Source organism: Bacillus rossius, chromosome 12 (assembly GCF_032445375.1).
Source record: "Bacillus rossius redtenbacheri isolate Brsri chromosome 12, Brsri_v3, whole genome shotgun sequence".
Taxonomy (NCBI): Eukaryota; Metazoa; Arthropoda; class Insecta; order Phasmatodea; family Bacillidae; genus Bacillus; species Bacillus rossius.
Window position 1 is genome coordinate 34,902,645 of NC_086339.1, and position 23,746 is coordinate 34,926,390.

Consider the following 23,746-nt stretch of genomic DNA (forward strand, 5'->3'; position numbering starts at 1 on the left):
CTTCTTTGGCATCATTAAAAAATAGTTTTTAATTGCATGCAAAAATATTGCGTGGAGTCCCTCCGCTCGGAAGAAGTGAAACTTCGTAATGTATAAATGAAAATTGGAAGGGGTAGAAATTGATTTTTAGTGAAATCATATTGTATCAAATCAAACTAAAAAAATTAAGGAAATAAATTTGTAACGATTCATAGATTGATCTTCAGAGAGAGAGACATACCTATTAAATGTCTATAAAACTTACCTTTTTATGAGAGCAGATTTTCATGAAATAAATCATGAAATCATTCAACGATGATGGGTTCGCCCCAAGGAGAAAATTGACGCGGCGAGACATCGGGGACATAGAGAAATGACACACACTCACTATTGATGTGTTTATGAAACATGATTTTTTTTCTGCAATTTAAATTGTAATATACAAAAACGGTATTGAAAATTGAAACAAATATGGCGACACTACAAACTGTCAAGATCTTTATTTTTTTCTTACTCTCTACTTAGTTCCTTACAATAGCAAAACGTAACGTATTGGCTTGAAAGCTATTGCTCGGCAGACATAGAGGAATGACACTAACAGTTTGTATATCTATGACACACATTACATAAAATTAAGATATATTTTTTTAACCCGTTTAAAGATTTTTTTTAGACAAATGATAGCCTATGTCCATCCCCAGGATATAATCTATCTCCTTGCCAAATTTCATTACGATCCGTACAGCCGTTCAGCCGGGAATAGGTAACAAACAAACAAACAGACATACAGACAGACAGACAGACAGAATTACTTTCGCATTTATAATATTAGTATTGATCTCTTCGACCATTACAGTAAAGCATTGCAGCATCGAGATTAAAATAAACATACAGCGTAAAACCAATAGATAGAGACCGGAAAAATTCGCGGATTAATTCGGCGATAGGCTAGAATGCAAGTACATATATCTTTCATATGATTTTTCTATTGGCTTACTGTTCATCTGGGCGAATATCAACCAGTTATAATAAGCCCTTTAACCAAAGAGGGATCGAATCACAGACAAACCAGCTGAGACGACTTACAAGTCGGCAGCCAATGAACTTGCGTTATTTTCCCAAGTGTACAGGGGAAAGCGCAGTCTATCCTGAAGGCGATCGAAACCGCGAATTTTTCCGGTCCCTATACAAGTTTTGAGGATCTCTCCTCCTATTTGATAACCCAGCCTTCATGCCTAACAGGATTTTAAGGCTGGGGCCCCCATGGGCTTGGATGCGGATACGCCGCATACGCAACCAGGAGGGGCGTTAGAGCCGTTAGCTATACACAGGGGCTGAGGCTACCCATCCCAGCTTATGCACCACCTCCAGCCCCCTACCCCACTCAGCTCACCAGCAAGTTGGATGCTCCCTTAGCCCTCTGGAGTTGTCATCACTTCTGGCGCCTGCCCCATTCTCCCGCATCACACTGGGACCCCTCAATCACCCAGCGAACCCGCGGTCCGGTGGAGGCCTACCCAACCTCTCCCAGCTGACCAGGCTGGTAACCGGAGCTGTCCTCGTCGCTCATCACGTCAGCACGTCATAGGGCTAGGGAACCCTGATACCTGCCCCTAAAGCACTCCCTATACAATAGGATTGTAGAGGTTCCGTAGCAAGGATTGAAGTAGCGAGTCGAAATGCACGACTGCAGGGCGGGGTGGTCTGGCGTGTGCCCGCCCCCACAGGAGCACCGCGCGAGGCGGCGGCTGCACTCGGAGCCGCGAGACAGATAGAGCTTGGCAGCTGCCGACACGGCCACCCACAATCTCACCGACGACTTAATTTAGAGTTGGCGTGCGCCTCCGCCCGCTTGGCCATCCACCACCCTTCCCGGCACAAGCCTGACCTCGAACAGCGCTCGGACGGGCGGTCCGGGGGGAGCACTTCATTTCACGGACGAGAGAGCCGCACCCGAAGTCCCCCGAAGTTCATGCTCGCTTTTTTTATTTCCGTACCATAACAGGTGTATTTATTTGGGAAAAAAAAATTCGCGGGCATTTATTCTCCAAATGCGCGGGTTTAACTTATAAGATGTCATTCTTAAAATTATTCATTAACATACATAATAGGTTAGCTACATTATAAATACTTTAAAACATTGTGGATGGTTGATTATATTAGGTAAGTATAGCTACATTAAAAATACTGTAAAATCATTGTATGGTTGCTTAGCAAATAACGTTTTAATATGTAGGTATTCAAGGGCTTGGAAACCGTTTACATGATTTCACAGTATCTTTAATGTAGCTATCCTAACCCAATCAACCGTCCGAAGTGTTTTAAAGTATTTATAATGTAGCTAACCTAACCTAATTGACCATTAGATATCATGAGTTGTCCAAAATAAACATTCCACGGACCAGGGCCGCAACTAGGGGGGAGCAAGCGGGGTATACGCCCCGGGCGCAAAGCTGTGGGGGCGCCGAAATCGCTTGAATTGTAATTCCTTCCTACTACAACTGGTAACTGGTAAAAAGTTTTTTAACTTGTATGCCAGGAATGTCTAATCTGATTTACAATATAACGTCTCCACATAGAACCATTTTTCCGTGGGAGGGCCCCCGGACCCCCCGCTTTATTGGTGTGGTATGTGCAAAAAAAGAGGGGGGGGGGCGAATGAATCCATTCATGCCCCGGGTGCCAGAGACTCTAGTTGTGGCCCTGCCACGGACACTCCTCTAAAAACAATTACAAATAAATACAGTTGCCTTGTTTATGGTCTTTCCTTTTATCAACACCGCCACATTTATTTACAATGCACGAAAAAATAAACCCTGAAGATGCACGATCGGTGGTTGGGCTCTCTCGTCTGTGAAAAGAAGGCTTCCCGCGGTCCGGCCCGCGCCAGCACTGTGTCGTCTGGTGTTCGTCGTGCCGCACCAATGTGCTCGCGTCTGCTCTAGCTTGCCCCTGAGTGCATTTTCAACAGCGCAACTTCAGTCTTTAGTGTTTTCAACATTTCAACCCATTGGATTCCATTTAAAATTGCTAATAATTTTTTTTAAAATTAATTATATTTAGCTGAAGTTATTTGGCCAAATGTAACCATAATCAAAACTGACCAATTATTCCCCACTTTTTTTTTATTTTACTTGGGGACAAAATGACCGCTCCTTCATCGATGCCAGTATCATCTAATCGATTTTTCATGTTCGACAGCATCTGTTTCAATTTTTTTTTTTCAAATGATACAAATTCAACCCAAAAATAAGCAGGTATCTCCAAACTCTACATTAATAATAAAGGCACATGGCATGATGAACATTACTCTTTATCATAGACAAATTATTTTTTTGAAGGCGGTGCGGTAAACGAACTAGATTGGCTTGACGTGTGAGAATTGCTTATTGTAATAAATAATCATGGCTATGGAACTTCGAAAACTACCTTCTCTCAACCACTGACATTCAGACTGATGATCGTATTTTCCTAACAGAGGAACTGTATGAGCAATGGCATGTGTGTGTTTTGAGTTATTCTTGCAGGATTTTCTCACAAAACAGTAAAATAGTTTGAAAAAACACTGTTGGTAAGATAATTATATTTCCTTGGAATTTCTTGTGGTGAGATTTTGCACGCAGTTAACTTCATAGATTGCCCACGGCTATAATGACATAGTCGTAATCACATACGGCTATTAACAAATGATTAAGACATCCAGGACAGAAAAAATACACGTGCGGATCGTGACGATGCAATCGTTAGGTATAAACTGGGCTCGCATACCGGACAAGGCAGTTTCGACTCACGGGCCTGCCGAGAAGATCAGGGTCCGTGGTTGCTGAAGCCGCTGCAGGGGAGATGCCGGGGCGCTTCCATGCCCGGCGCATGGCGCACATGCCTGCCAGTGCCCCTGACCGGGTCGTTAACACAACGCCGAAATACCACAACGCCGAACGTACAATAACGCCGAATGCCAAATTGACCGCAACGCCTACAGCTAGAAAACTGCTGTGTACCACAACGCCGAAATACAGTAACGCCGAAAATTGTTGATGCTGGGAAGGGGGGGGGGCACAGGAGCAAAATGAAAAACAACTGAATGAATTTGTGTACCTAACCTAACCTAACATTTGTGACAGTCCTGCAATGACATTTTTCGGCGTTAATGTATTTCGGCGTTGTGGTACACAGCAGTTTTCTAGCTGTCGGCGTTGAAGTCAATTTGGCATTCGGCGTTATGGTTTTCGGCGTTATTGTACGTTCGGCGTTGTGGTATTTCGGCGTTATGGTGCGTCCCCCCCCCCCCCTGACCACGTGTTGGCCGGACGTGCAGGCTCTTCCCGGGCATAGGGGGGTAGGGGCATGCGCGCAGTTGCGACGCGGGTTTGGACGGGTGGAAAGTCGCGCGCAGGATGGCCGAGAAAGCGCTGCATGAACCTCGCAGGGCTCCGTACATTTCAACTGCTCTCTCTCTCTCTCTCTCTTTCTCTCTAATTGTGTCAGGTCCTGCCTGAATAAGGAAGCCGTGCAATCTGCAGGTGTCGGGACTTTCGACTCTTCGTTCGCGTCCCGCCTCCCTTTTTTACCTCCCTGGACATCGTCCATCACACAGTGACTGACCTCCGCAGACACCTCCCCGATGACTCGCCGGCTTGTAGGCTGCTCTCCTGCCTGAACCTCCACGCTTCTTTCCGGCGCTCCTGTGTTTCATCACCGCTACTTGCTGTCCACTAGCAACCAGTGTTGTCATCAGATCACCCCTATTTCGGTTAGTAATTCGCATACTTAATGTTTTTGGGAGTAAATACAAAATATTAAATTTGAAGTTATTGTGTGTGTTTTTTTCCTTCAAAAGTTTAAAAATATGTTGTTATTGATTTAATTCGTTTAAATACGGATTTTATTTCTAATTCTGTTAAAGTTATTGCAAATTTGACACCATAAAAAAGTTATGCTACAGTAATTTACGGGCATACAAAACTAGTTTCTTACATATTTAATATATTACACATCATAATTTTTAGTATTGCATCCTCTTAAGGATTAAGAAACTTTATTTTTAACCATTGTGAGGAGAACAAAATAAAGACACGAGATGAAAAATTCAACAATGAAGCCCTACATAATATATGATTCGGTAAGATCATGCATAACTTCATTAGTATGGCCTTCACGACACTTAGGACACGCATTCTCATGAATTCAGGTAGTCATATAACAAATATTCCTAGGCCTAGCTTGGCAAAATTTCTTTCCTTAATCGCAGAAACTCAGTTCCGAACGAGTTTGGACGCACACAACTAACGTTGCACCATTTACCCCGCAGCCCCTAGGCGCTAAGTAACTAGTGCTGCACCATTTAGCCCGCAGGCCCCAGTCGCTAAGTAACTAGCGCTGCACCATTTACCCCGCAGGCCCTAGGCGCTAAGTAACTAGCGCTGCACCATTTACCCCACAGCCCCTAAGCGCTAAGTAACTAGCGCTGCACCATTTAGCCCGCAGCCCCTAGGCGCTAAGTAACTAGCGCAGCACCATTTACCCCGCAGGCCCTAGGCGCTAAGTAACAAGCGCTGCACCATTTAGCCCGCAGGCCCCAGTCGTAAGTAAATAGCGCTGCACCATTTAGCCCGCAGGCCCTAGGCGCTAAGTAACTAGCACTGCACCATTTAACCCGCAGGCCCCATCGCTAAGTAACTAGCGCTGCACCATTTACCCCGCAGGCCCTAGGCGCTAAGTAACTAGCACTGCACCATTTAACCCGCAGCCCCTAGGCGCTAAGTAACTAGCGCTGCACCATTTAGCCCGCAGGCCCCAGTCGTAAGTAAATAGCGCTGCACCATTTAGCCCGCAGGCCCTAGGCGCTAAGTAACTAGCACTGCACCATTTAACCCGCAGGCCCCATCGCTAAGTAACTAGCGCTGCACCATTTAGCCCGCAGGCCCCAGTCGTAAGTAAATAGCGCTGCACCATTTAGCCCGCAGGCCCTAGGCGCTAAGTAACTAGCACTGCACCATTTAAGCCGCAGGCCCCATCGCTAAGTAACTAGCGCTGCACCATTTAGCCCGCAGGTCCCAGTCGCTAAGTAACTAGCGCTGAACCATTTAGCCCTCAGGCCGTAGGCGCTAAGTAACTAGCGCTGCACCATTTAGCCCGCAGGCCCCAGTCGCTAAGTAACTAGCGCTTGTGAGTTAACCGTCTGCCCGATTATCTGAAATTTAGGAATGTGAAACATATTGCCGTAACATTGTGAACTTTCTCAGAACATTCCTGTTTTAATGTTAAGTTAGACAAAAATTAATGTTATCAGTGGTACTTTGATTGATGTTTAAACATTTAACCTCGGAAACGATCAAATTCGTTTGTTCTCATGATGCGAATAAATTAATAATATGACATTCAGACACTAAATTAAATGTAGAATTCTTAAAAATAATTCCCAGCATTTTAGTATGAATATTATATATGTGCGCGTCACACAAAGGAAATTTAACAGGCTAAGAGTCCAATGCGCATGCTTCCAGAAACTGCTATAGTCACGAGCCGAAGTCAAGATGGCAAGCAACCCACGTGCGGCAACATGCACCCGTGTATATTAACTTTCACGAACACATCGGGGGCTGTACTGTGCGTATTTGTGTGCCAAAGTTGACTTTATGGTAGTTAAACTATCCTGGAATATATTTAGTGAACAAGATATAATTGTAACTCTAAAAATTCCTGTATTTTATGAGCCAGGAAAATAGTGTTGAAACAAACATAGCGTCAAAGATATTTTGTTAGCTCTTTAAAATATCAATAAAGCGGTGCTATATTTTAAGAGTTTTTCAGACCTTAAGTTGCAGTCCAATGAATACATTAAAACAAAATTAAACTGAAGCCTTTTAAAACACATATTATAACACTAACTATATGTATGTATATTTTTTGTTGCTTAAACGACAGAAAGCATTATGTTAATACTCCCTACATACAAACTTTAAATTTATTGAGTTGTTCAATGTTTTAAGATTTAACAGTAAAAATTTAATCACAAAATTATATTATGGAACATGGTGTCAAATATATGTTATATATGCTAAAAAAAATTGTCTCTCTACAGTATTACGAAATGCTACGCTACCTACACATTTGAATGTTAGCTAAGGCTTGTCAAAATTATAATGCCAGCATTTTATTTATTTATTTTTATGGCTATAAAATATAAGGTAAAAAATTAAATGGTAGTTTTACTTTCCTTAAGATTATTTTTTTTATATCTATGCGCAGTTTAAATACTGCGATGATCGTGAAAGTTAATATGTACAGATGAATCACGCGGATCCGCCATCTTTTCGAGATATCTGAAACTTCCGCAGATGGCAGCACCGTGGTGACACATTTCCGTTCCAATAGACTTCCTTGCCATTCGGGAAATTACTCCGTTTTCAAATAAAATAAATGTATGGTATACATAATTGACCAATTCCGTACTGCCGACAGTAATATTCTGAAGCGCGAGGCAATGAGCTGAAAGCTATCACACGCCATTAATAACGACTAAAATAAACGCGAGAAGGTGGGGGAGTCAGGACGGGGTCCAAAGAGGCCGGATGTTGCGATGTAGCGAGGCGCGAGGCGTCCTCCCAGCAGCCATTGCGTCACTGCCCGCGCACGTTTGTCGCGCTGGCCCAAAGAGCAGAGCCCACGTAGACTGTTTCTCGCCGAGGCGTTTGGAAACAGTGCTGTGAAAATAGGTCATGGAACAAATTCACAGTACCCACGTTTTGTTTACAAATTACACTCCAAATCACATACTTTAAGTAAAATTGTTAATTTAAAGAGTTATTTAACGCTGTTCGTATTTCAGTGCACTAGTAACAACAAACTATAAAACAATGACGTAATCTAAACGTTGACATACCAAATAAATACAATATTTTGTAACCTCGGCAATGTTCCAGCTACGTCCACCATGACACACGTTTTTTTTTTTTCAGTTGGCAAATACATAAGCCGTCCATTGATGCTATCACAAATTCATTTCGGCATAACTTGTGCGCGTGGTCTCTGTCCGACAATAGTCTTTCATTTGGGCAAAATAAATATATACAGGTTGTACGGAAATTCCAGAGCGTAATTATAATAGATGGTCGAGAATGCTAAAAAAAAAAAAGTTTGTCATTTTTAAGGAAAAAAATAATTTTCAAAACACAACCATGCAAAGTGACGAGAACAAACAGAAGCAAGCATAGTTAAGTGTCGCGCACAGACAGGCGTGAGAGGAGGCACATTGACAGAGCAGTGACGTGTCAGGTTCAAGCACTAAGCGGGATCAGGCGGCGAGCTGGCGTCGACAATTGAATCGGTCATTTGAGAAACCCTACATGTCCACTTTTGGCTGAAATGGAGTTGTACACAGGATGTTGTAAAAAAAAAAGCAAGCTGGATTATTTACTGTTAAAACCCCGCATATCCATACACAAATAACATATATTAAACTGAATGCCTCAAAAATGCATTGCATTGAGAAACCCCTCATGTCCAGATAATTAATAATGCTATCACAGAAACAATAGTTCATATTAATTGTCTCTTATTTTAGAACATAATAGTATAACGACTACTGTAACTAACAACAGTAACAAAACCTTTGTATCATTTAACAATTTAACTACAAAAGTTTTTGACGTGACAACGTCTAATAAATCGATGAACGCCGGCTGCAAGCACGAAAAAGTGTCCCACTACGAATGTCCCACTACGGATGTGTTCTGTTTGCTCATTTTACGCATGCGTGGCATCTCTCTTCCACTCGATTGGAACAACCATCGATTTGACTTTTCAATCATATTTTCGTCGTTTGAATTATTAATATTATGTAATTTAACGATCGTCCACCGATTTTCAGCACAATCGGTACGGTTATTTAAAAGTAATGTTGAAAATTCAAATACGTTTTGAACCAACAATGGTGTTTTACAGTTACACATAATAATTCAAATTACACCCGGGATCTTTTGCACAATGTTTTAAAAAATATTGTAACACATTATAAATAAGTTTGGTGTATTTGGGATGCGTATTTGTTATAAAATCGTGTTAATATTATACCCCTACCGTGAACAAAGTTTATATATATATATATCTAATTGAAACTGTATTTTTTTTAGTATGGCCTCGTGGGCATGTGGTTAGCGTACCTAACTAATAAACTAAAGGTTGTCGGTTTGAAACCCGGCAGCTGCGAAGTTTTTTTTTTGTACTTGTAAAAATAAATATGGCGCTCGCAACATTTCAAAAGTAATAAATATATTTGAATTAATGAATGCAAATAAAAGTAAATTTATTAATTCAATTGCACATTTCATTTCACTCCTTTGTATCCATACAAAATAGTGATAATTCAATAAAAATGATTCAATTTTATTCATAAAAGTATGCAGAGGTAGATTTTATCATGCAAAATATTGAAAAATTAAAAAAAAATCTTCCTCAAAGAATATAATATTTTTAATGCCTAAATGGTTTGGTTGCAAAAACCTATTACGGCTCAGTCTCAGGCCGAATATATTTCCTATTCTTCTGGATCAATCATTTCATCAATGTTTTGTTATGACGTTGTCACGTTAAACTATCGTCCGTAAACCGACTTTACAGACAACCAATTTTTTTTTTTTTTTTTAATATCTCAAAACTAACTTTTCTGGACATGTATGGGGTTTCTTAAATGACCGATTCAATTAGAGTTGGCAATACGCAGTAGCGACCAACACCTTGTTCTGCATTACAGTATATGGTTTATGAGCGTTGCAATTAAAGTGTTGATGAACAGTACCTGCGTGGAAGAGATGGTGGAGATATTAATAGAGTACGGGGAAAGTGAGATAAATTTCACCAGAAGCAGAGCGCATTCACCAAAGGCGTTTTTCACAACAGTTAGTGTGGCCTGCCGAATGACAAGACCTTCATACGTCTTGACCAGAGACTGCCTCGGAACAAGGCGCCAGGGGATCTATTTGGAACGGCCGTGTTTCAAGAAATACGTCCAGGATCCGGACTCAGCTAGCACTCGGCCGTAGCGCGTCCATCAGGCTTGTCAGCAAAATCGTCCGCTTGTGCGCGAATGCTCTCATCTGAAACTTCGCCGAGTTCCGTGGTTTTGGCATTCTCTGCCACCTTCTCAGCAAACACGCTCGACATTTTCCACCCAGCCTGTACACGCAGTTTGGAGCCAAGAACTAGAGCAATATATCTTTACTCGTTTAAATTACATTAATTTACTCATACGGTAACATTAACATGAGAAGTAAAAAGCAAATGGGATGTGGCTGTGTCATGGACACGGCTGTGTGTTGTACGTGAATGCGTGTACGTAACAGGTAATATTTTCTATTGAAAATATAAACTAAGCTATTTTATGTTTGTTATAATCATGTTCGAACACTAAGAAGTCGCGTTTAGGCCGACATATTTTATTTATTTATTTTAACACTATATATATATATATATATATATATATATTCACTGTACCTATTTTATACTAATGTTTTATGTATGCAATCGATAGATTTTGACGAGAGCTGACGATTGAAACTCAAACGAACGTCGTAGCTTCTCCGAGTCAAAAATTGTGTTAAATGGAAATCTCGAAACGCAGCAAAATGACCTCAAAATGGCGGCGCTTCCCCCTCCCCCATGCGCGATGCGTCACAGTCCTCACTTGGCGTAACGAATTCTTTTGATCATTTAGCTATCCAGTGGTGTAATTAAATTTTGGATGAGGATGATAGATATGTAGCTGCAACACCTAACTGTATCCCCCCGATTTTGTTATATTTTGTTTTGTTGAATTGACTCCCACTATGGAAGCAATTTTAATACAAAACGGGTATAAATTAAGGGGGTGCCTCTCATTTAAGGTCAAGATTTTATATTTACTTTAATTACAAATAAACGTGTAGACTTTTTCAATTGTTTAACTTTCACGAAATGAAAACTATATACAGCGCATACTTTTTGCATAATTAGCTGCCAAAGTTACATTTTTTAACGTTTTTGCGTTGTAAAAATAAGGAGAATTTAATTTATTGCAGAACTGAAACTTTAGATTTTTAACTGCTATGTCACTGACTACTTCAAGAAATGGTTTGAATTTATTTCAGAAAATATTAATTAATTTTACCTGGCATTTCGAAATTCTGCAATTTGTTACGATTTGTGCAGCCAAGAAACACGAAATGAGGTTTTTGTGATAGAAATGCAAACCATATCATGAAGTAGCCAGTGGCATTGCAGTTAAACCAAAAAAGTTTCAGTTCTGCAATAAATTAAATTCTCTTTATTTGTACAACCCAAAAACGTTAAAAAATGTAACTTTGGCAGCTAATTATGCAGAAAGTATGCACTGTATATATTTTTGATATCGTGAAAGTTAAACAATTGAAAAAGTCTAAACGTTGATCAGTGATTAATGTGAATATAAAATCATGAGCTGAAACGGGAGATGTGTTGTTCGAGCGGAGGGCAGGCAGCCAGGTCATGAGCTGAAACGGGAGATGTGTTGTTCGAGCGGAGGGCAGGCAGCCAGGTCATGAGCTGAAACGGGAGATGTGTTGTTCGAGCGGAGGGCAGGCAGCCAGGTCATGAGCTGAAACGGGAGATGTGTTGTTCGAGCGGAGGGCAGGCAGCCAGGTCATGAGCTGAAACGGGAGATGTGTTGTTCGAGCGGAGGGAAGGCAGCCAGGTCATGAGCTGAAACGGGAGATGTGTTGTTCGAGCGGAGGGCAGGCAGCCAGGTCATGAGCTGAAACGGGAGATGTGTTGTTCGAGCGGAGGGCAGGCAGCCAGGTCATGAGCTGAAACGGGAGATGTGTTGTTCGAGCGGAGGGCAGGCAGCCAGGTCATGAGCTGAAACGGGAGATGTGTTGTTCGAGCGGAGGGAAGGCAGCCAGGTCATGAGCTGAAACGGGAGATGTGTTGTTCGAGCGGAGGGAAGGCAGCCAGGTCATGAGCTGAAACGGGAGATGTGTTGTTCGAGCGGAGGGCAGGCAGCCAGGTCATGAGCTGAAACGGGAGATGTGTTGTTCGAGCGGAGGGCAGGCAGCCAGGTCATGAGCTGAAACGGGAGATGTGTTGTTCGAGCGGAGGGCAGGCAGCCAGGTCATGAGCTGAAACGGGAGATGTGTTGTTCGAGCGGAGGGAAGGCAGCCAGGTCATGAGCTGAAACGGGAGATGTGTTGTTCGTGCGGAGGGAAGGCAGCCAGGTCATGAGCTGAAACGGGAGATGTGTTGTTCGAGCGGAGGGCAGGCAGCCAGGTCATGAGCTGAAACGGGAGATGTGTTGTTCGAGCGGAGGGCAGGCAGCCAGGTGACAGGCGGGCTCGCTGGTTGCAGATGCCGAGCGCACTGAAGGAACGCCTGGGGCTGGGGGAGGTGAAGGCGGGCATCTGGAAGCCGCTGCTCGCGGAGTTCCTGGGCAACCTGCTGCTCAACCTGTTCGGCTGCGGCAGCGCCATCAACATGGGCGTGGACCCGCTCAACCCCAACATCGTGGTCATCGCGCTCGCCTTCGGCCTCGCCATCATGATGATCGTGCAGGTGCGTGCCTCAACCCTCCCTTCCCCCTGGGGGTGCCGTCACCACTTCCAAGCTGTGTGTTTCCATGTTGTGACAGTTCCAAGTTACGTGTTTCTCATTTATGACAGTTCTGAGTTCTAATAGTTCTAAGTTATGACTAGGGACCGGAAAAAATCGCGGATTCATTTCGTGATAGTCTTGAATCCAAAAACGTTTGCCTTTTTACTGCATCAGTGATTGGGCCACAGTTTATCTGAATGATACTCGGCCAATGAAAAACCTTAAACAAAAGAAGTATCGAATCACAAGCATACCAGTTAACAGGTGTCACGAGCAGATGTAATTTTCCCGAGTGCACAGAGGATCATGGAGTATATCCGACAGGTCATTGAAATCGCGAATTTTTCCGGTCTTTAGTTATGACTAGGGACCGGAAAAATTCGCGGGTTCAATGCCCTGTAGGATGAACTCCATAGTTCTACGTACACTCGGGTCAAATGTCACCCACTCATTGGCTGCTGTGTTGTGAGACGTCCCAACGTAGCAGCCTGTGATTCGGCTAAAGCTTTGGTTGGGTGTTTCTCATTGGCCCAGAGTCATCCAGGTGAGTTGTGAGCCAATAGCAGAGGCAGCACTGAAGTATAACGATTTGTATTTTAGCCTATCGCGAAATGAATTCGCGAATTTTTCCGGTCTCTATTTATGACTTTCTACCGACGTTTCTAAGTTGTGTGTTTCTAAGTTACGTGTTTCTAAGCTATGATCACTCTAACTTACATTCTAAGTTACGTGGATTTTTTTTCCAAGGTTTTCTTTATTAATACTGTTCTAAGTTGTGTGTTTCTAAGTTATGTGTTATTCCCCCCCCCCCCCCGGCACACTCCCTGTCCCCTCGGTTACATGCTGCTGTGCTGTACCACGTGGCTCGCTCACAACCGCAGCTTTCATCTCGTACTTCCGAAAACATTACATGCGTTTTCCTTACCAACATTTTTTTTTAATTAGCTGCATTCGTGGTTTATTTTGACATATATGCCTGCATATACTGAATACTGATTTTGAATAATGACCTTACGAACTGCCTGTCAGTAAGCTCGCTTCATAAGGCCTACACGCTATTTAACTCCATATGCTAGAGCTGCATTCTATTAAAACTCGGTGTTCCCAACCTGATTTCGAATCACTTTTACACTTTTACATAAATTCATTCCAAGCCAATACACTGTTCTGATTTTTTCCATAATCCCTTTGAGAGTGAGGCTTGTATGGGTTACATTTAGAAGTAAAATTTTATAATTTCTCAAAAAAAATATATAGTTAATTTTTCTGATACCTACAGCTGATGTGAAGGGTACATATAGTAAGTCAAAAGTCATTAAATGACGACATAACTATACCGTCGGTTACCTTAGCGTAATTTATTAGAAATAAATGCGTAATCAGCAGCCATTTGTTAGGAAGTGAACACCATTTCACAATCTATACCATGGCAGTTTCCAGGGGCGTAGGAACCGGGGGGGACAGGGGGGACCTGTCCCCCTGAACTTTTTGGGTGGAGGGGCCTGCCCCCCCCCCCAAACTTTCTAGACCGTGATATTTTTATTTTATAATATTATTCTGCCCAACTTTATTTGTAATATCTTCACTCTCAAATTTTATCTTAAGGAAACAATAATAATTTTACATCGATGTATCCAATGGTTAGATACAAAAACTGCTTAAAAAGCGCTATTTTACACTTTTAAAATCAAAATTTTCCGGTGGAGGACCCCCGGACCCCCCGTCTTATTAAGAGGGGAATGGGTTTACATGACATCAAAATCATTATTTGTCGTCCCCCCAACTTTATGAAAACAGCTACGCCAATGGCAGTTTCAAACGTGCATTTGTTAAAGATTAAGCAGTAAAAGGCATTTATAATAAAAGAAAAAAAAACTGAAATAATAATTTTAATTGAAGAGAGCGCTACAAAACCTTTAAGACCACAATGATACTCATAAAGATAAAATGCAAAAGTGATCGTGAAATAATGTTTGCAAGCAGGCAGCGTACTGAGAAAGGACAGCAAAATGGCCGATCTCCTGAAAGTCACACTGATTAAAGGACGCTGTTATTCCTGGATGTGGTCCGAGGAGTAAAGGTCAACTCTCATTGGTCCGTCCGTCCGTGAGCAAGCCGAGCGACTCGCAATGATGCGCACATTCGCAAATACTGTTCCGTTTTGATGCTCCCTACAGACTAGAAAGCTTGGATAGTGGGGAAAATATATCTTATGGTAGATTATATTGACAATCGTGGAACTTAAGCACTAATAAAGCATTAATTTCAATTTTATTGTTTTATCTGATATTTGTTAATTTTATTTTAGGTTTAACATACATAGTAGATTACACTTCCATGTTTTTGGTCAATGTTTTGTCAATCTATTACTTCATAATGCGTTCAGACGTAAGATAAAACATTTTAATAGAAGCAACTTAACAAATAAACCAACTTCAAAGTCTTTTTAAGACAGTATGGATTTCCGGCAATACCTTGCTAGTTTGGAGGTTATAATTTCATTCGTCCGTCGCACGTTAAAAGCTTGAGAAGCTTCTGATGGACGGACGGGTGGAAATTTTTTTGTGACCGACTGATTGTGTTGTGGTGACGGGTGATGACGGGAGGTGACGGGTGAAGATGGGTGATGATGGGAGGTGACGGGTGGTGACGGGTGATGACAGGAGGTGACAGGAGGTGACGGGAGGTGACGGGTGATGACGGGAGGTGACGGGTGGTGACGGGTGTTACGGGTGGTGACGGGTGATGACGGCTGGTGAGGGCTGGTGACGGGTGGTTGACGGGTGGTGACGAGGGACGGACGGACGCAGCGAGGCGTGGCGGGCCAGCACACACGGAGGTGCCGGCTGGTGCCAGCAGCTGTCTCTGCTGCCGTTGCAGCACGAGTTAGCGGCCGCGCGCTAACTTTACAAGCACGCCGCTCAGCAGCGAGGGTGAGGGGGGAGGGTGTCGGGGGCGGGGAAAGTGGCGCCGCCGCCGCCAGGGGGCCGATAAGGACGAGCTGCACACTTTCACGTCATCTCGCGGGTAGCCGGCCAGCAACACGAGGCCATCGCAGACCGTGTTCTAGACACAGCAGCTGTAACAATTAATCCTTCGTACGTGTGCAGAATAAACGAGAGAGAACTCCGCCGGCACAATTGGTAGAAGCATAGCTGTAGCAAAGACTTGTTCAAATGTTCTCGCTTCGAGCGCAGCCAGAAACATCTCTGGCCCGACTGGTACCTCTTTGCCGGGCTCTCCAGATTCCATGACGATGCATTAGACCAACCGTTAAGTATTTTTTTCCTGATAGAAGTCTTCGCGCAGTACTTTCATAATTCATGAAAATATCAGCGGTTTAATTACGTCTGCGCAACGCTGGACAAAATCAGCTGTTTTCATAGCAACATCTCTCATTTTAATGTAACAGAAAAAAATCGCAATAACTTTCATTAAAATCCTCAACACAGTACGTACTTTAAATGTAAAAAAAATATATTTGCATAGTTACAGATAAAAAAACTTTTTTTTGTTATCTCTCCACTTCGTCTTTCAAATAAATGCCTTTGAAGGCACCATAGACCAAGGAAATCAGGGAGGAAATTGATCGCACGGCCTGTTTCCGAATCCCATCGCTCTTGAAATACGAGTCCAATATTTTGCATTTGCTCCACCTCGTTGACTAAATATAAAAAATAGTTGATTGTACATTATGAAGGTAGATATGTTTGATTATAAGCTAAGATATGTTATTACATACTGGTATAAAAATGTATATTTTATTTTTGAAAGTAGAAAACCAAAGCCTATCTAACAAAAAGTGGTTAATTTTATAGTTTTTTTAAGTGAAACTTCTTTGCTGATGGGGATACATTTTTGAGCTTTATGAAAATTCCGATCGCATGAGGGGAACAGTCGGGTAGGTGGTGGGGGAACCGGTAGAGGAGGAGAGTGCGTCAGCGCGACGCCACTCGAACACAAGCTCTAGCGGTCGAATGGGAAGAGAAGCCTAAGATGTACATCAAGTCCTGTCCCTGCCCGAACACTCCCGAATATTCACCTTCGGCCAACCTCGGGATTTGTTTTATTTTTGCGCAGGAAAAATGAATTCAAATATTAAAAGTGGTCGGTTAGGTTAGCTACATTAAAACACTTTAAAACACTATGGACGGTTAGTTAGGTTAGTATAGCTACATTAAAATAAACAGAGAAATATAAATATATATAAATAAACCCGAGGTTGGCCGAAGGTGAATATTCGGGCTTGTTCAGGCAGGGACAGAGCTTGATGTACATCTTAGGCTTCCCGAATGGGAAGACGCCAGGAAGAAGGGGGGATAGTTACGTAACGTAGCATGCTATATGTTAGTTGTAACGGCCTGAAGAAGAGACTGTAGGGGAGAGTTAGAAAAGACGCAGCAGAGATGCTACGGAATTCTCGTAAAGCTGCTTGTGTTAGTCTGCTCCTCAGTTTTCGTAACGGCTAACGATTGACGCCGCCATTTTTTTTAAGTATCTACAATTTACTAATTCCTGTGTAAAATTGTTATTTATTTGTGCAATTAACTTTATAAGTATCATTAATTTTTATGTGAATAGTGTAATTGAAATTTTAAGAAAGACGTGTAGACTTACGAGGCCAGCTCTATAAGTGTAGTTCATTTTTGGTATGTGAACACTGTGATTTGAAATGTCAAGACTCGTGAGATAGACTTTATAAGTGTAATTGATGTTCGATAGGAGTGTTATTTGTTCTTTCATTTTATTCAGCTGGAGGTAGTGATTTAACACCATGCCTAAAAATAATCAAAAGCCAGAATCAGATAAGAGGTATCAAATGCAACTGGGGAATAAACTGCCAAAAGAGGCCCCAAAAAGTGCCATTGAACGGATGCGATAGTACAGGCTGCGAAAAAAAAAAATTTTTTTTTTTTCAATTTAGATCATACCCGCATTCAACTAAACTCAACGATTATCTCTTATTCAATCAAAAATACTGATAATTTATCTCTATCTGTACCTGATAAGCAAGAAGTTTCACTCATGTCATGCATGGACTCCGCGCACAATTATTTTTTTAAGTTTACATGTGTGAAAACAAAATTAATTTATGTCATTTTTATGTATGTATATTCCAGGGTTACATTGTGTAAACAAAATTAATTTATGTCATTTTTATGTCTAGTCCAGGGTGACGCTGTTAAAATACTACTAAGGTCCCCCCCTTTTGGAATGTCAATTCTTTAGAGCACCGGTTCCCTTTATTTTTTTTATTTTTTTTTTGCCAGGGAACCATATGATTGACTATCTATTGGCGGAACCCCAACTCCTTCAACAAAGTTATTTGACAATAATTGTGCACATTAAGATCAAATTTATTTTATTTGCATCTTATTCTTAAAAACCCATGATACCTAGAGACCTGAAAAATTCGCGGATTCATTTCGTGATACTTAGTCTAGAATCCAAAAACGTTTGCCTTTTTACTGCATCAGTGATTGGGCCACAGTTTATCTGAATGATACTCGGCCAATGAAAAACCTTAAACAAAAGAAGTATCGAATCACAAGCATACCAGTTAACAGGTGTCACGAGTCAATAGCCAATGAGCAGGTGTAATTTTCCCGAGTGTACAGAGGATCATGGAGTATATCCTACAGGTCATTGAAATCGCGAATTTTTCCGGTCTCTAATGATACCTAATTGTTTGCATGTTATACTAAAATAAATTATAATTTCGAATAAAAAGCCTTTATTGCACGTATCTAATGTGTGATGAATGAAATATTTCATAGTTTGATTTATAATATCCCTAAAATTAGGTGTAATGTCCGTCGGCTGCCTACTTTATAAACATACGTCCTGACTCGCGGATCCACGTGACCTTGCCTTGATTGTTGATTGTATACTATTTATACATCACAGTATAAATATTAATAACCAAATATACAAAAAAATACGTTAACTATATTATTTAACACCAGGAAAATGTGTCAAGATAAAAGTATCAATTTTAAACAGGAGAAATGGTACAGTAAAGTAGTAAAGTTATAACTGGTTTTTAAATAAACATTTTATTCAAATTTTAAACACAAACACAGCTTAATACAACTTACCGGCCTTCCTTGCTACTGATATGGACATATATGTAGGGCACATATACAACACAAGAGTTGTGTTTTCCGATTTTACACTTTCACTGATACGAAAAACCACAAAATACACGTGTCTTTGAAATGGAATCAATAAGTGTCTTAAGCTAGTATTTATTTAAATGACAGGTATGTTATATTTACTTGTAATTGTCCGGCTAGTATAGAATCAGGGTGATACGAGTCTTGAAATCCCTGGACTTCTGGGGAGAAAAATAACATTACCTTGAAATGATAGTCCATGAGTAGAGACCTGAAAAATTCGCGGGTTCATTTCGTGTTATGCTAAAATTCAAATAATCAAACCTCAGTGCTGCTTCTGTCATTGGTTCACTTGTTAATCTGGAGGACTGAGGGCCAATTAGAAACCCTCACTCATAGAAGTTTTAAATCACAGGCCACCCAGTCGAGACGACTCACAAGTCTGCAGCCAATGAACAGTTGGCATTTGCCCGAGTGTGTAGAGGATATTGGAGTCCATCCTGGAGGTCATTGAACCCGCGAATTTTTCCGGTCTCTATCCATGAGTAACGCATTGTCTTTTCAATGACATATAACTAGGGACCAGAAAAATTCGCTGTTTCGATGGCCTTCAGGATAGACTGCACATTTCCCTGTACACTTGGGCAAAAAACGCAAGTTAGTTGACTGCCGACTTGTAAGTCGTCTCAGCTGGTTTGTCCGTGACTCGATCCTTCTTTGGTTGAGGGTTTATAATTGGTTGAGATTCGTCCAGATGAACAGTAAGCCAATAGCAAAATCATTATAGAGGTAGCCTATATGTATTTGAATTATAGTCTATCGCCGAATGAATTCGCGAATTTTTCCGGTCTCTACATATAACAACGTGGATAAATCAGTGTGATTCAGTGTCTTTCTAAACAGTCAACACGTAAACATACGTTAAAGAAATAGTAGTTCTACTTTCTGTTGCACTCGGTGTGTTTAAACAATAAGACTTTACAGTCTATGATGTCAGAAAATTTTTAAGAACACTTACGGCGAATCTGCTGATATTTCACACTCCTACTTTACAGATAATTGTGGAGTTTATCTAGTTCTGCTGCAATTTACTGAGTTACAGTGGCAAAAATCCGACTCAGATTTAACGCACTGATATATTTTGCCACATCTGTTGTTATTGGCGTCTAGTTCCAAAAGAATGTTTTATTCCGAGCATTTTAAAATTTCTGATGCACTCAAGGCATTGTTCTGATTGGCCGGCTATGCTCCAAGCCAACAGACGCCAAACGTAAGAGATCATTAAAACAAACAAAAGATAAATAAACATCCAATTTAAGACAATGTATGGACTTAATCAAATATTTAAATAAAATTGTTATGTTAATAATAAAAAATCTCAATACCACGTAGAGGGGTATGGTCTATTGTTTCCAACGTCACCTCTAGTTTGCATAGAGCAGCATGGTCCATAGAGATTTACTGTCTCAAAGTTCGTAACCAAGAAGAATAAAACGTTGACGAACGTGAGAGGATTAAAATGCAAATAAAAAGTTTTTTAATTGAACGCTGTGACTCGTTTCGGCACACTATCGACATTGAAACGTTTTCACGTCTCGTCGGTGTGATTCACAGCTGGTATAGATTAGTCTGGAATAGGCCTGGCGACGAGCTGACACGGTAATTGTTGTTTGTAGCAGAGTTTCCCTGGCCGGAGTAACTCCTGCGAGGCGAGGAAAGTGTTTCTAATTGGCGCTATTAGTGTTCCCAGGCCGCGGCCTCTGCGCCTGCGAGAGCGTGGGTTGGCTCCCAAACCGAGAACCCGCCCCCTCCATCACACTCCCGCAGAGTGGCCGCCGATGTGCCACAGTGTGAGACCTAAGATGCACATAAAGTTCTGCCATTCCCGATTACACCCGAACAATTCACCTTCGGCCAACTTCGCGATTTGTTTTATTTTTGCGCAGGAAAAATGAATTCAAATATTGGTCGGTTAGGTTAGCTACATTAAAACACTTTAAAACACTGTGGACGGTTAGTTAGATTAGTATAGCTACATTAAAATAAACAGAGAAATATAAATATATATAAATAAACCCGAGGTTGGCCGAAGGTTAATATTCGGGCGTGTTCGGGCAGGGACAGAACTTGATGGACATCTCGGGCTTCCCCAGTGAAACACTGCGCTCCACAGCCACACACTGCTCAGAGCACCGATCACGTAGAAATGAAATGTGCTCATTTCATATTCCTCGTTATAAAAAAATACCTATATATTTTTGGTTCACCTAAAATCATTAATTATGGTTCACCATAAAACGAGAAAAAAAAAATTCAAATTTTTAAGCAAAAATTCTTGTTGGACATTTTATACATTTTTAACTTTTAAAAATAATCATAATTGATAGATAGGTTTTACGTAATAAAATTTGTATTCACAGCTCCGTTTCATAAATTAATTTGTAAATTTTTGAATGTAAGCTTTTGGACATACGCCATTGCTAAGCACATGTATGTCTGTAGAAGAAAACTACAAAAAACCAAAATACAAAAAACACAAATTAAGCAAACAATTGCTGTTGTCAACAGGATATATACACCACATAATATTCCATAACAGGAATATGGTCAACAAACAAATAAAAACAAAGAAAAAAGGACTAAGAGAACGAAAAAAACAAACACAATTTATGAATATAACCACAAAAAAATTCAGCACAACAGTTGAAACGAGACAAAAACACAACAAAACGAAAAACGAAACAAACACAATAGTTTTCCAAAACAGAAACAAACCAGCACAACAGTAGAAGTGAGACAAAAACACAACAAAACGAAAATACGAAACAAACACAATAGTTTTCCAGCCCCTACTCAGTCGCACCTGAGTTTTCGTACCATGTGCGTCTCTGCCTGAGGACGGGAGCAGATAGCAGTTCCCGAAACGTCGCTTGTTTCTTTTTTGGAAAACTATTGTGTTTGTTTCGTCTTTTCGTTTTGTTGTGTTTTTGTCTCGTTTCAACTGTTGTGCTGAATTTTTTTGGGGTTCAATTCATCATTTGTGGGGTTTTTTTTCTCGTTCTGTTAGTCCTTTTTTCTTTGCTTTTCTTTGTTTGTTGACCATATTCCTGTTATGGAATATTATGTGGTGTATATATCCTGTTGACAACAGCAATTTTTTTTCTTAATTTGTGTTTTTTGTCTTTTGGTTTTTTTGTAGTTTTCTTATACAGACATACATGTGCTTAGCAATGTCGTATGGCCAAAAGCTTACATCAAGTCATGCACTCCCATTGCACAAATCTTTCAAAGATTGTAAATTTTTGTTTTATGGTTTTATTTTTCAGGTGCCTTTGTAATGAAAGTGTTAAGTGTAGGTTTATCACAAAAGCAGTTGTGTAGTTTATAATATTCAAGCAAACTTCTCAGTGAAGTTGCGCTGAAGGTCTAGTGATACGCTTGCACTTGTCAAATGTTTTCAACCACGATTCGTGAAACAATATAAGCAAACATGAAACTTTTCATATAGAATATATTTTTAATCAAAGATTGTTACTTTGTTATAAATATTAATCGAAGGTGGCTCAAAGGTTGAAAATGTCATATAATATTGTTACGATTTACCTGCGGGGGTTCGTAAAGGATAGCCCAATCAATAGATTTTATTTCACACACACAGTTTTATTTATTACCACTACTTGTCACTTACAATTAATCTTCTAAGATGGCAAATAATTAACTACACTTAAAGAAATGTCTATTCTCCAGTCACTCGTTCCACACACCTCGCTGGGCCGCACCTCTGGCGCAACTCTCGCCGCAGCACCCCTCGTGGGTCTCCGCCGCGGGACTCCGTCGCCGCACTCCGCCGCCGCCGTCACACCCTTCGCCGAGATCCCACTCGACGACTCGCTCGCCACTTCACTCGGGACTCCGCCGCGCCCGCGACTCTATCGCCCGGAAACTCCCGACTCCACTGAACTCACTCACTCCCTGCCCTGGAACCTTCGTCCAGGGACTTCGCCACTCTGCCGCACCCGCGGCACTATCGCCCGGAAACTCCGCCGCGGGAGAACTCACTCAGTCACCGACTGACTGACTGACTGCCCTGGAACCTTCGTCCAAGGACTTCGCCACTCTGCCGCACCCGCGGCACTATCGCCCGGAAACTCCGCAGCGGGAGAACTCCCCACTCACTGACTGACTCGAAGGTCGGCCCAACCTCCTTAAATATCCCTTGGGTTCCCGTCCAGAACAATCGGGCATGTCTCCGAGATATCGCGCGACCTTCGTCGTCGAAATGCCCAGAAACGCGTCGTGAGTCCTCGAAGGACGCGGTGGCTGCTCTAAGAACGCCGATAAAGGCGTCTGAGTCCTTTTATTCCGCAGTGCGGCCTCTTTTAAGTAACCCGATCTGAGGCAGGTGCGCGCTGCGACGGTCAGGATGTCGCGCGATAGTATGACACGAGATACCAGGGAGAGGATGCGGGTGGAAGGGGGCGCAGACAGGCCGAACGAGCGTGGCGACGCCAGCACTGCAGCCAAGCGCGATCGTAACATTGCCCCCTCCTTAAACCTGTTCGTCCCGAACAGGTAATGCATCTCCTCCTGGAGGTCCCCATGCTTCTCGAAGTTTAGGCCTCCTGCCTTTCCTCCAACGCGGGCTGTACAGTCTCACCAGATAACCCTCTCTCTCATTAGATGTAGCTTCTCTTGTCACCCGGCGACACTTCTGCATCACAGATGCCCCATGTCGTTCAGCCAGCAGCCCGAGACGGGCTGACCGATGCCTTGGACGGACCCGATTCTCTTGAGAGCATTGCTCGTTGCCTCCCAATGGTTCGCTTGTTTCTTCCCTTTTTCTCTCTGTTTGTTCTCTCGTAGCTACTTGTTCACAAAGCATTTCTTCCCAGCTCTTCTTCGTCTCTTCTTGGTTCCTCATTCCCTCTTTGTTCTTATGAATATCGTCTGGACTGCTTTCAGTTACTCCTTGCACCATCTTCTTCACTCTTTGTGTTCTCATTTTCTCTTCTCGGTCTTTATTCCCCTGTTCTTGGTCCTTCTTCACCTCT

The 23,746-nt window shown here is 41.8% G+C and overlaps 1 protein-coding gene across 1 annotated transcript in view; it reads left to right on the forward strand.

The window, feature by feature from the left end:
* The window catches only part of LOC134537830 (aquaporin AQPAe.a-like), a 130,705-nt gene that overhangs the window by 82,339 nt on the left and 24,620 nt on the right, over window positions 1-23,746 (forward strand). The window contains exon 2 of the mRNA XM_063378681.1: window positions 12,337-12,540. Within this exon, the coding sequence (XP_063234751.1) occupies window positions 12,337-12,540 (204 nt within the window). The remainder of the gene's footprint in view (window positions 1-12,336; window positions 12,541-23,746) is intronic.